The following is a 14649-nucleotide window of genomic DNA, read 5'->3' as shown; positions in this document are numbered from 1 at the left end:
CGTGCATGTTTCACAGCAACCCCAGTTTAGCAATTAGAAAATGGGGACACATATCCTCCAAGTCCCCTCATCCTCACTGAGTGGCTATTTTCCCAGGGACACTGATTGCAGGTCTAACCATCCTGCCCAAGCACAGACTACCAGAAAGCCTTCAGGTAGAGAGTCCAAGCTATAACCAATGAACCAAAGGAATGCATTAGAGCATCAGGTGCCAAAGAAATAACACAAGGCATCAATCATGTTATTGAAGACAGTTTTTCAAATGCAGTATAGAGAGAAACATCTAAGAAACTACAATACTGCAAACCAATGTCATTAATGGAAATAAAAACAGAAGAAAATGAAACATCATATGGACATTTATGTACCATGCATAGACAAAATTCAGATATTATATAGTGCTGGTGCATTTGGGTACAGATGTAAATTAGAATGAGGATGAGGGAAGAAAGAAAGAAAAGTGAAAACAGAGAGGTCTCAGGAATGGGTGAAGACAGTAAGCTTCCACCTTCTTCTACCCCCTCGAGATTACTGGAACAGCTTTCCCTGCACCCTTTCCAAGCTCTGAACTTCCACTTCACACTCAGGAAGCCTGGCTCAAGCTCCCAGAGATCAGGAACTATGTGGAATACAAAGGTCCCTCACAGCCAGAGGCGTGTGAACCATCAGATAATATAAATCCCCACACCTCCTCAGGAAAACATGGAAGGAGAGGTCCACTGGGGCACCAGGAAGCCCTGCAACTACATTTCCCAGAGATCCCTGGGTGGACTGTAACCAGACTCTGGGAGTGGGACAATTTGGTAACCAAAGAGAGCACTTCCTCTGCAGACCTAGGAAGAGGCAGACTGCACACAGCCTGGTTCCTGGTCTCAGGCTCTGGTAACCTGGTGAGTGGAGCTCCCCACTGACCTGAAGTGGGCTTTGAAACTGGGGTTTCCTCTAGATTCTACTCTGCCCTGAATTTCAAGTTCTAAGTTGTTCAGAGAGTTGGGTGGCTCCTGCTTGGAAATAATGCTGTAAATGCTATGCAGCATAATGATGAATCTAACAGACTCTCAGTTCACACCCCCTGGGTAACAGGCATGGCCCCAGCACATTCTATCAGAGAGAACTTGAACAACTCTTTTAGTGTCTCTGAAGTTCCCTTTCCCATAGTAACACGGAGCTAATGATGGTACTTACTTAAAGTTTGTCATGCAGACTCAGTCGATGTATTAAAAGGTAGCAGCATTTAAGGGAAAATCTTCAACTGGATTTCTCTCTTGGAAACTTTGGACACTGTCCTCTGTCCTCAACTGGGTGTGTCCCAAGGTCCAGTTAATCCTGCAGGGAGCAGACTCATAACAATCCTGCTCCTTTTGCCTGAGCTGATCAGAAACCCCCAATGGTCCCCAATGTCCTGCGTGTCTGGATTTTCTTATCTGCAATGTTTAGAGAAATTCCTGGGGGAATGTTTACCATGTTGGAAGGAGGCTTAGTGGGGAGGGTCTTGAGGAGCTATAAGAGATGAAAAGTCAACTACTTCACTGTTCCTGAGAGTAGGGTGTCCCCCCTGAACACTGACTACAAATTACACAGGAGCAAGGAGCCTCCCTAGGCAAGGCTGCCCAGGAGCAGGGGACTCTGTGCTCTGGACTCTGCTCCCGTGCTCTGGCAGGATGCCCACAGGACAGTCCTCTCTCTGGCTCTTTCCCGATAAACTGCTCTCTCCCTTTCCTGTCCCCGCCCCTCCTACTGCCTTAGACACAGAACAGCTGGGCACACCCTGTCCCTCAAAAGGAGCTTTCTGGCTGTCAGCTCTCTAGCTGCCCCCTGTCCAGAGACTTATTTCTTGACCTCACCATCTTCAGCTCTAGCCACTCTTCAGGTGGGCTTCCTGCCTTCAATGGTACCCTGTCCCCCTTCCTAGCCACTGAAGGCATTCCCAGGGAGCCATGGCTGAGAGAGCAGAAGACCTGCCCAAAAGCTGTTGAATAATAGTCTTTAGCTGTGGCCAGTCTAGCAAGTCCATTTTAATCCAGGTAGTCAAAGGGCTGGTTTTGTGAGTGCCGGGGGTGTGGTGTTAATGTAGTGGAAAGATATTCCCTTCACTGTGGAAGACACCAAAGAAAATTAAAGGGAAATGATAGGAAATGAAAAACTTATACATTCAGAAAGAAAAGCAACTCACTAGCTCTGTGTATAACTCTTATATTCACTGATAACAGAAAATCATGCACTAAGCGTACAAGATGTCATCAAAGTCACTGCCTAATTGGATTTGTGCTGCTTGTGGCCTCAAGGTGTGACAGCACATCATAAGTAATCTACCTCTGTTCAATCTGCTTTCAGTTCTTCTTTATTGGGCTCTTGATCACAGCTCCATTTGGGGCAAAAAAAATAAGGATTTCTTTCACCAAAAAGTTGAAAAGCCCTGTCATACCTAAAAGATGCAGTGACTGTAAAGACCTGGAATTGAACAATGGATTCTTCCTACCAACCTGCCCTCCTGGGGCACATCCAAAAGTGGTGGTTTGGGATTGAAGTACCTTGGCACGTAAGGGTAAATCACAGAAGCCCATCTACTGAAAGTGAACCATTCGAGAAAACAACAGGCATCCAGGTGATGTGCAGAAAAACACAAGCTTTCATGTGCCACTCAGGTCCCTCTGGCAGTGGCCTCACTCTATGTGTCTTAACTTCCTTTCGCACAGAGCCCCAAAATGACCACCAAGATGACCTAAGTTCAGTTCTTCAAAAACAGACACTGAGACAAAGATCCATGTGCAGGTGATTTAAGGAACTGCTGGAGAACCCCAGCTGCATCGGGATGTAAATTACAACTCAAGACTCTGTCCAGACTCCAGCCAGGCCACCAAACTTTCAAGACCTCATGCAATAAATCTTAACCCAGGGCTGGACTGGCAGGACATCAATCCCTGGAATCAATACTACAGGTTCTTAAATTTAAGGACACCGGCCATTCCGGGAGCACAGTAACACATTAAAGAAATCTAAAGGACCTAAGTGACTTACAGATAGCATTGTCCCCGTAGGGACCACAGTCCTGAGTCCTCCCGATTCTTTCACCTTTTCTGGGCACAGTGAGCATGCCCTGTATTGACCCTTCTATTCTGATGGTGGGCACTAGTCCAATGGGTTCATGTGAATTCTGTTTGTTTGTTTGTTTGGTGTGTGTGTGTGTGTGTGTGTGTGTGTGTTTAATTTTTACATTACTTAAGGAGTGCACTCTCCAGTTCTCTGGCTCCACCCCTCCCTATTTCATTATACATTTCATTATACCTTTCCATCATACATTTCAATCATTTAACCAGAATTGATTGAATACAAAACTTTTAACTGGGTGCTCATTGGACTGGATGGCTCCAGTGCTTTACATTCCCAAGATAAACCATAAAATCAAGAGTTGCCAATCGACCTGTACCTAAAGACTTTCCATCACTGCTAATGAAATATGTTTCCTTGTTTCCCTGAGGACCTGGAGCCTTGACTCCATGAGGTCTGGCACTGCCTAATTGAGGAACCTCTGTCTCCTCGATTTGATATTCTAAAGACTTTAACAGTTCCAATATTGACAATACTGGATGAGACTTTCCTGCATTGGTGTTTCTCAATCTTCAGATTTAAATTTCCATGTCTTTGTATATCTGTACACACGGAATGGCTTCTTCTATAGCTCTAGTGCTCATCACTTTTCCTCTTTGCCCTATTTTAGAAGGAACAGATGCTCACCAGTACTAGTATTCTGGCCTGTCTTAATTTTCCTTTTGATTTTTACTTCTTGGCCATCAGGACAGCTCATTGTTACTGCATTTCTCAAGTTGCTTCATGTTTGAGATAGTCTTTGCATGCTTATCTCCTTTATGATTCAATGAACAGTGAAAGTAAAATGTTCAAGGCCATACAGTTCCTTCAATACTTTGTAGACGCAGTTCCATGACTTCACCTTTGGATATTTCTGGGGAACATTCTGTCGCCAGCCTGATATTTTCTTCCTTATGAAACATTTTCTCTCTCTGCCAGATGCTTGAGCAGTTCTCTTTAATTGTGAATCTCAAAAATGTAACCAGAATGTATTCTTGTGTCAAGGATGTAGAACCAAAGCCTCCCAGAATCTTGCCTCTCTTGTTTTTCAGATTCAGTTTCTTCACTTTTTCATTTGATCCAAGTACTTCTTGATCTTCTGTACATTTTCTCCTACTTTTTGAGTTCTCCTCTTCAGAAGCACCAAGTGGATTGTTTGCCTCTTTTTTTGATCCTGTAGCTTCTCTCTGACTGTCATAATGATGACTGTAATGGACGTATCTTTGCCTTGTTGTTGTTTATTTGTTTGGTTTGAGTTATGTTTTCATTCTTGTTCAGTATGTGGGTTTAACCCCGGGGAATTGCACATGACTGAAGTGCTCTACCAATGAGCAATATCCCTATTCCCGGCTGTGTCTTTTTATGAGCTTTTACTATGAATATCAAAGTTTTCTTTTTTATATGATGTTGTGGTTTGAATTAGTGTCCTACCAAAGCACACATATTCAAGTCTTGATTCCAAGCCTATGGTGCTTTGGAAGGTGGTAGAACCTTTCAGAGGTAGAGTTTCATAGCAGACTTTCCAGTCATTAGTGACATGACGTTGAATGGGATATTGGAAAATCTACACCTTGGCAAACAAATTGGTTTCCTTTTGTCGATACTCTGCAACGTTGCAGTAGGCTGACCTGAAATGTGATGCGCGAGTTGATCTAGTGGTGGGAATTTCAAGCAGCACAGTGTTCAGGCAGCAGCACAGATATTCCTGACTGGTTTTGACCAGATTTACATGGAGAATTGGGAGCAAAGAGAAACAGAGCAGGAAGATTCAGAAAACTTGCCATCTGGCCAGAAAAGGAGCATGTGTTTAGTTTTAGGCCAAGGAAGGTATGATTATGACTACCATTAAAAAGAAGTCAAACACTTTGCACTGAGGTGATAGGAAATATGCTTTCAGTGTTATCTCAGGAAACGCCAAGACCTTACCCATCACAAGCCCAGAACTGTAAAAATGCACATGTGTTTCAGAGACTTTCCAGGGAAGCATTTTTTTTTTTTTTTTTTAGAAGAAAGCTCAAAAAATGTGATCCTGATGGCTCTGGGCAACTTTGGATCTCATTACTCTGAGGTTTGTTTCATCGGGCAATGTACTCAGAGGCCAATTCAGCTGTGGTTCTAGTGGTAACGAACAGAACTTGCACCAGTGAGACCTTGGCATTTTCCATCAGCTGCTGGGTCTGCAACCATACAGAGCTGGTTACAGGCTTGGAATCTCCCACCCAGATTCCACAGGAAAGCCCTGATGGGGGCTTTGTGTGGAAGAACAGATTCCCTGGAAACACCGCCTGAGGGTGATTCATGAATCTGTTAGAGTGAAGCTAAAGCTGCAAAGGAGACCCCCGGAAGTGAGAGAAGCCAGGATGTGGAATACCTGCCCCGGGGAAGCTGCAGACAGTGAGTGGAGACAGCCCAAGACGTAGTAGCCATGTGGGTCACAGCAAGCAAAGCCACAGGGGTTGCCCAAGCCCTTGGGAGCTCACATCCTACCAGGGTGCCTCAAATACTGGCCATGGAGATTTAGTGTAACAGATATAAAAAATGTCATTGTTTTTGCTTGTGACACTCCTATTTTACTTTATTTTGACACTGACAATTGAACCCAGGGACTCTTGACCACTGAGGTATAATCTTTTTTACATTTATTTTGAGACAGGGTCTTGCTAATTTTCCAAGCTGGCCTCAAACTTGTCATCCTCCTTCCTCAACCTCCCAAGTAGCTTGACTACAAGCTACAGCACCATGCCTGGTCATACCACCCCATTTTAAGCTAGCTTTATTTTGCATTATCACCCTCTTATAAGGTCACTCTTTTTTTCCCTTTATTGTAACTTCTAAAAAAAATCCCTCTTTAAATGACTAAAATATTAACAACTAGCATCAACTATTCCAGAAAAAGGGGACAAGGAGGATTAAACACTGCACCCCAGATCTTCTCATCAGCCATCTTTCTTCAGGTGAAACCACCTGGTAGTCCTAACACAGCATCAGAGTGTGGGCCAAGGATTTGCTAATCCTGTTCTCTAATTAAAAGAAGAAGAATATTTAGCTTGCCTAAAAAAATATGTTTTTCCAGCACTTACACAGGACAAGGGCTTGGGAGATGAAGGTCATTTATAATCACAACAATGTTTCAAATACAGCGAAACTATCCCTGAATTACCAAGATGGCTATGAAGTGGCTAGATGAAACTCAGCATATTAACTTTTTGTTCATTACACACAACTCTCCTTTTGTCCTCATAAAAACCTTTTGTTATGGATAACAAATATATGAAAAAAAATGTTCAATATCATTAGCAATTAGGGAAATGCAAATAAAATATACACAGATTTCATCTCATACCAGTCAGAATGGTAGTGATCAAGAATACAAATAATAATGCTGGAGGGGATGTGGAGAAAAAGGGATATACTTTTACACTGTCAGTGGGATAGTAAATTAGTATAACCACTATGGAAATCAGTATGAAAGTTTCTCAAAAGACTGGTAATGAAACCATCATATGATGCATCTACCACTGCTTGGTATTTATCCTAAAGAATTAAAGCCATCATACTGCAGAGATGCGTGCATACTACCCATGTTGATAGAAGCACAATTCACATTAGCTAAACTATGGAACCAGCTTAAGTGTCCATCAGCAGATGAATGGATAATGAAAATGTGGTCTATACCTGGGCATGGTGGCACACACCTGTAATCCCAGTGGCTCGAGAGGCAGCCAAGGCAGAAGTCAAAGCCAACCTCAGCAATTTAGCAAGGTGCCAAGCAACTCAGTCTCTAAATAAAAAACAAAAACGGCTGGGGGCTGTGGCTCAGTGATTAAACGCCCCTGGGTTCAATCCCCAGTACCAAAAAAAATAAATAAATAAAAAGTGTGTCATATGTATACACACATACACACACACACACATAATGGAGTTTTATTCAGCCATAAATAAAAATTAAATTATGTTATTTGCCAGAAAATGGATGAAAATTGAGACCATTACATTAAGCAAAATAAGCCAACTCAGAAGGTAAAGGGTTGGATGTTTTCTCTTATAAGTGGGAGCTGGAGAGGAAAAAGGAAAAGTATGTATGTGTGTATGTGGGGGGACTCATGAAAATCAAAGAGACATAAGTTAGAGGAAAGGGACCATGGAGTGGGAAGCAAGGAGGGAGGATGAAAGTGTTGGGGGAATGGGACTGGACAGATTATATTGTTACATTGTGTGCATGTACGAATACGTAACAAAAAGTTCCATCCTTATGTACAACTACAATGCACCAATAAGGAAATGTGGAAAGAGTAAAAAATATTTTGTCTACCTGAATTATTTGAGATGGCCATTAGGGCAAGTGTCTGGTCATTTTCCTTATCCAGCTAGCTTATCGGAATCAAGTGAAAGAGAGGGAGAGGGAGAGAGAGAGAAGGAGAAACCTGATTTCCTTCCCACTAACTCTTCCCTCTAAATACTGGTGGTCATACAGTGGGCAAAAACAAACTTCGGAAGGTAAACTTAGGACTTAATGTCACCCTGCTTGGGTTTTTGTGCCACTTTGGTTGGATCCTTCCATATTAATACTCCATTTCTTCTTCCTTTTGGAACAGGAGTGTTTACCCTATGCTACTTTATCTTGGAAGCATAAAATTTGTTTTTGTTTTGTTTTGTTTTGTTTTACAGGTGATCACAAACTCTTGTTTGCCTTGAGTCTCTAAGGAGATTGTGGACTTGGACTTTTGAGCAATGCTGGAACAGCATTTTGATATCTTAGAAATAGACTAACTGCATTTTTACATTAAGAGATGGACATAAACCTTTGGCAGCCAAGGGCATAATCTCCTATTTGTTTAGATAAGTGCTCTCCAAACTCACATGTGTTAAAGGGATGGTCCCTGCCTATGGTATAATTGGAGGTGGTAGAACCTTTAAAAGGTGGAGCCTGGTGGGAGGTTTCCCAGTCATTGGGAGTGCACCTTGAATAAGGTATTGGGACCCCAGGCCCTTCCTATGTCTCTGCTTCCCTTCTGCCATGAGCTGAGCAGCTTCCTCCACCACATGAAAACTCCATAACTATGAGGTATAATAAATCTTTACTCTATTTTAGTTGATTTATTTCAGGTATTTGTTACAGTAATGGAAAGCTGCTTTATAACTAATGATATCATGCTACATCAATTGTTGAGAGCCACAGCCGAAGGGGCCCCAGCAAACTTTCAGACTGCCAGCTGATGATTGGCTCACAGAGGCCCCAGCAACTTCTAGCTGATTGGCTCCTCTGCAGTGATGCTCTTTGAGCTGTTTCCCCGCCCTTTCAGACTGCCAGCTGATGATTGGCTCACAGCGGCCCCAGCAACTTCTAGCTGATTGGCTCCTCTGCGGTGATGCTCATTGGGCTGTTTCCCTGCCCTTTCAGACTACGGAGCTGCTCATTGGGGGACTTTTTTTGGCTCCGCCCACACGACCCAGCCAATCGGCCTCAAGAGCAGGAGGAGTGTGGGAGGTGGGAGGCTTGGGGGAAGCCCATGGTGGCAGTTGGGCTCTGAAGGTTTTTCCTGAGGAGCTGTTTTGTTTGGCATGTGTGGTTCTAAAAATAAAGCTCGTTTCTTTTGACAAGTGGCTCCTGAATTGTGCCCAGCCAGACTGCGGCAATCAATATAGCTTTTTCTGTTTATCATTAATTATGCATTAGCTCTAGACTTTGTGTCCTTAATTACTATTCTAATTTCTGAAAATTTTCTTTCCATAAGCCACAATGTATTATCACCCTTTTTTTCACTCTTTATTATTGAGTCTTTTTAGGTATTTTATGCTGCCGAGTATCTGTGAAGAACTTTCTATTCAGGATGATTTTCTTCTTCCATTGCTTGTCTTTTGGACATGACATTTTTGCAAGTTATGTCTTACATTCTAATTCCAATTTCATAGTATTTTCTCACTTTGTTTTGTCATCATATTTATGACTGAGTAATTCATTTCTACCACTTATGTATTTCTTGAATATATTGTGGCTGGTGAGATGTCTGCCTGGTACTGGGCTTGAACTTCTTGATATTTTTTAAGGAGGTGAGAGAGGATGAATATGACAATAGATATTGTAATGGCATATTTTCTATGAGTGATCCTTGGCCTCCTTTTTGGAAACAACATTTCCTTTTTATATCCCAATATCTCTCGATATTATTGTCAGGTTAAAGAAGGCTGGGTGCTGCCAGTATACACTGTTGTGTGATGTGTCTGGTGTATATCCTGATAGCAATCATTGGTTTGGGACATGGTTCACCTTCTGGCTATTCTCACAGCAGTTAGTCATCTGATGCATTGCCTCTGGGTCTCCTCCTGGTGACTTCCAGAACCCCCAGGCTTAGAGCCCATCAGTGTTGCTTCCATTTCTCATGATTTTACTTTCTACACTGTTCCTAGGCAATTTAGATGGTAACTTACTATGAACTCCCTCCCGTTCCTCTGTATGTGACTTTTAGGGCTTCTTTATAATTTGTGGTCCAAAATTCTACCCTTTTGTTCTCGATAAAAGTCACGTTATCTATTTTTGAAACCAACTTTTGCATTATTTCTAGAAGTTGCACCAAGAAGAAGAAACATTGTAAGACTTTCATATTAAAACTGACGATCATCCTGTGTTCAACTTACTAAGACAGGTACAAAGTGACTTTCTGAGTTTTCCTTGGGCTCTTTGTACGTTCACATTGCCTCCTTCCAGTCTTCTCCTCTGTTAATGATCAAACTGCAGGGAAAGGGTCTATGCCTGCGCAGAGATGCTACCAATCAACGTGTAAAGCAAGGAGCTTTTTGAGTCACTCTTTCCCTGGCAACAACTTTCCAAGTGATTTCAGCACTTAAGCCTGGAATCACAGCTTTAGTAATACAAAACTGCTTAGGGTAGTCACAATACCAAGTATTATTGGGCTAAAACATGTTTTTTATATGGAGGCCCTCAACAAGAACAGGTTTTGTTCTAAAGGACCTGCAATATTTTGTCTTAAGAAAAAGAATAGTCTTTGGAGGAAGAGGAGGGCTGTGCAGGAAGGATGATAGAAGACAGAAAACACACTTGAAAACAAATGATAGCATTCCCAAAGAAACAGAAAATGATTTCTAGATGTATATATATATATTTGGCTCGGTTCAGGGTGCTAGGGTTTGAACCCAGGGCTTTGCACATACAAGGCAAGAATTTTACCACTGAGCTACATCTCTAGCTCTCTAAAGTGATGTCTTAATAAAAGCTGGATGATCTAAGTCATAATTATAGGGCTAGGCATGGATAAAATATCTTTTCCCTTTTGGCTCACTCTTCTCCTCTCTTCCTTATATACTTAGTGCAGATTCTGAGTTATGGGCCAAAGGAAATCTGGGAGGGTCTAACTAGATACCATTTGTTCTCCCCAGACATGAAGCTGTCTAAAGGTTGAGAAAAGGTGCTAGTTAGTGTGAGGAAGGGTGCAGATGCAAGTTTGGATGAGGAGTAATTCAACTACTCTAACAGACTCAGGGGAAATGTTGCAGACATCAAGAACAGAGAAAGCGGGAAATACCGGCAATGTAAGAAGGATCACTAGATCAAAAAGAGGGAGGGAGGGAGAGAGAGAGAGAGAGAGGATATCAAGAGGGAAAATAGACATACTTAGCTTATCACCAATCAGCACAGGGGACCCTTTGTACCATGTCATCTGAGGCTGTGGCACATCACAAAGGTCTGTGCACTACTGTCACAAAGTCTCAAGAGATCAAAGCTCTTGGATGGCAAGTTAAAAATCCTGGCTAAGTGGAGTAAATAAAGTAAGGGACTTTTTTTTATTTTTCCCCTCATATTACCTGACTATAAAAACATAGCTTTAGGTTTCATCAAGTCCTTTTCTCATCTTCTCTTTTTTTTTTTTTTTTGTTAGTGTTTTTCTTTATAGCTTCTCCCCATAGATTTGGTTGATGGCCCATGAGCTTTCAGCCCCACATCAGAAAATCCCTCATCAACATCTATCTCACTGGTCTAGCTGGGCCACGTGCCAATCGTGACCCAAGCATTGGACCCAGACCAAGATTGTTTTGAACTGGCCCTTCCTGGTTCATGTGACTATCTGGGAAGCTCAGTAGGTATGGCCCACTCTCCACAAAGAAGCCAGAAAGATCACTCTGATTATGGCAAGCATTGTCAAGTCATAACACTCCTCTTACCTGCCTTCATTATTTAAATTATTCATCTCAGAATAAATTCAAATCACCCACAATGTCCATCAAGTCCCTGTTACCTGTCTGATCTCATCTCAATCCAGTCTTCTTCTCATTCAGTTGACTCCTATCACTCTAGTTTCCTAGATGTTCCTAAAGCATTCTAGGCAGCTTCCCACACAGAGCCTTTGCCTTACCTCTGGACTAGGAGCAATCTTCCGCATATGTCCACAGAGCCCATTTCTACATCCTTGAGGTCTTAGTGTGCCTTTCTACAACCACCTTATTTGGCATTGAAACTCTCCCTATACACATGCTATACCCTTTCTTTGCTTTAGTATTTCCCACAGTCTTATTGCACTCTTACAGATTTGAGAAATTTTGGAAAAGTTTTATTTATCTACTTATTAAATGTGTCATTCTAACTTTCACACAATTGTAATATTTTGAAGGGTAAAAGTAGAATTTTTAATTAAATATTTATCTATTTATTTAATTACGGTACTAGGAATTGACCCATGACATTTTAGCATGCATTCTACCAACAAGATACACCTCCAGCCCAGTAAAATATTCGTTGAGCCAATCCATCAATCAGTGAGTGAATCAACATAAATCTTTGAGTACAGAAATCACGTAAGATTCTGCTAAAGGGAAATTTGAGTGGGTCAAGTACCATGAATGCCATTCACTCTACTGTAGAATTCTCCTGTTTGAATCCAGAACCATTTAGAAGCCTATCTTAATGGATACCAATTGGAACTCAGGGTTATTTGTCACTAAGAAAACCATATCTAAACTGGTTATCATTTGACTCATCATTTAATCTGGATTTCCAGTTTTTGATACTTGAAAGATAGAAGAAATGATAAGACTTTCCTGCTAAGGTCACTGGAACTTTAGTGAACTATGAATATATATCACTTCATCCAATCAAAGCAAAAGAATTATTATAGATACTTGCAAGCATTATTTGTATCTACATATTTAAAACACATTCTAGCTAAAGTTAGGCTGCTCTAGGAAATCCAAGTGCAAAAGTAGCATAATTTGTTTTTGGTTTTGTTTTATTTTCCTTACTTTAGGGACCATGGACATTGAAGCATATTTTGAAAGAATTGGCTATAAGAACTCTAGGAACAAATTGGACTTGGAAACATTAACTAACATTCTTCAGCACCAGATCCGAGCTATCCCCTTTGAGAACTTTAACATGCACTGTGGGGAATCTATGGAGTTGGACTTAGAGACCGTTTTTGACCAAGTTGTGAGGAGGAAGCGGGGTGGGTGGTGCCTCCAGGTCAATCATCTTCTATACTGGGCTCTGACCACAATGGGTTTTCAGACCACTATGTTGGGAGGATATGTTTACATCACTCCAACCAACAAATACAGCAGTCATATGGTTCACCTTCTATTAAAAGTGACCATCAGTGGCAAGAACTATATTGCTGATGCATCATTTGGATGTTCCTACCAGATGTGGCAGCCTCTGGAATTAATTTCTGGGAAGGATCAGCCTCAGATGCCAGGCATCTTCCGCTTGACAGAGGAGGAAGGCATCTGGTACCTGGACCAAATCAGAAGAGAGCAGCACATTCCAAACCAAGAATTTCTCAATTCCGATCTCCTAGATAAGGAAAAATACCAAAAAATCTACTCCTTTACTCTTGAACCTAGAACAATTGAAGATTTTGAGTCTGTGAATACATACCTTCAGACATCCCCAGCCTCTGTGTTTACAGGTATATCATTTTGTTCCTTGCAGACCCCAGAAGGGGTTCACTGTTTAGTGGGCTTCACCCTCAGCTATAGGAGATTCAACTATAAGGACGGTGTCGACCTGGTAGAGTTTAAGACTCTGAAAGAGGAAGAAGTGGAAGAAGTATTGAAAACTATATTTAATATTTCCTTAGAAGGAAAACTGGTACCCAAACATGGTGATCAATATTTTACTATTTAGGATAAGAAGCAAAATCACTCTTTTTTACTATAGGTACTTAATCCTTTAATGTATTTTTTCCATGCATATGCAAAAGTTTACAGAGTAGACTAAATAAGCCCTTTTGTATCCATCACCCAGATCATCAGTGTTCAACTAATGAGCTATCTTATCCTCTGTACCCCCACATTATTTGAAACAAATCCTAAACATATCATTTCTCCCATAAAAGATGTCAGCATATATACTTAAATTACTTTTTAAAGAAAGCTACACATCTTTTCCAAATTAATCATACTGAAGTGTTTTAATAACAACATGGTTAAATTGGGAAATATAGAGCCATAAAACTCTCCAACACCGATTTATTGCTAAATTCACAGATAATTTTACTGGTAGTAAAGAGAATAGTGAGAAAATAATTTTCATTAATTTCAACCATAATATATCTAATGTCCAGTTTTTACAAAATATCACCCATATGATTTAGAAGTGGAATGCAACAAAGAAAAATGAGACATTATTGGTTCTAAAAAGCCTAATAGCCCTCAAGACAAGAGTTAAATCAACAGATAGGAACATGTGATTTGGCACTAAGAGGGTGACACACTACTAATTTCTTCCAGGATTCTTACAGTCACAATCTTCTATGAACTATTTTTCTTAATGTGGAAACAATGATATTCATATAAGTTTTAACTTATAAATTAAATGGTTTATATTTAAAATTATTAAACATGTTATAAAATACATGTCATTTTTAAAAAAACTCATTTTCTACATAGTATAATAAAACATTGTTGACTACTATAATGTGAATCAAAGTTTTTTTCTTTTTTTGGAAGTTCTAGGATGTTATGGAGCTAGGTGGCTTCTGCAAAGGGGTCTTTCTTTCATCCTATTTCTTATCTCTAGTCATATTCTTTTATTTCTTTCACACTTTGCCTTAAAAGAATGAACAAAAAGTTCTTTGTATATATCTGAGTTCAAAGCATATGAATATCAGGTACTGGATAAACCTGGTTTCTGATTCATCAAGGTTAAACAAGCGTAATAACTACATATTCAGTGCCAGAAATGATTTAAAAAAATAGAACTGGGAATGTGTTTCAGTGGTCAAATGCTTACCTAGCATGCATGAACCCCTAGGATTGATTTCCAGCTCTGCAAAAAATAAAAAGAAAGATAGTAGGTTAATTATTTATGTGGATGAATAAATAATTTCAGTAATAAATTCTAGGTTAGCAATTAATAACTGGTATTCCATATTACTTAATTTCAATTTTGCTTAAAATGCTGCTCCCAAGAACAGGGAAACATGGCACACCAGAAGAAACTACATATCATAACAGCACCCCAAGACTGAAATAAAATAGCAGTTCTTCAGTGGCAAATTGAAGTAGGAAGACAGTGGGGAAACACTGTAGAAAAGCCAGAGAGCTACAGTT

The 14649-nt window shown here is 40.6% G+C and overlaps 1 protein-coding gene across 2 annotated transcripts; it reads left to right on the top strand.

The window, feature by feature from the left end:
* Positions 1-786: 786 nt before the first annotated feature.
* LOC107153957 (arylamine N-acetyltransferase 2-like) lies at positions 787-14020 on the top strand. Of its 2 annotated transcripts, XM_015499545.2 has the most exons (3): positions 787-890; positions 9651-9731; positions 12345-14020. In XM_015499545.2, the coding sequence occupies exon 3, from the start codon at positions 12350-12352 to the stop codon at positions 13220-13222; it is 873 nt and encodes a 290-aa protein (XP_015355031.1). In that variant the 5' UTR covers positions 787-890; positions 9651-9731; positions 12345-12349; the 3' UTR covers positions 13223-14020. The 2 variants fall into 2 exon arrangements, with proteins under 2 accessions (XP_015355031.1, XP_015355030.1); XM_015499544.2 differs by lacking the exon at positions 9651-9731 and having other exon boundaries at positions 798-890.
* Positions 14021-14649: the final 629 nt, after the last annotated feature.

Source organism: Marmota marmota, unplaced genomic scaffold (genome assembly GCF_001458135.2).
Source record: "Marmota marmota marmota unplaced genomic scaffold, marMar, whole genome shotgun sequence".
Lineage (NCBI taxonomy): Eukaryota > Metazoa > Chordata > Mammalia > Rodentia > Sciuridae > Marmota > Marmota marmota.
The sequence above is the reverse complement of the archived record's forward strand: the minus strand, read 5'-3'. Positions and strand labels throughout refer to the sequence as shown.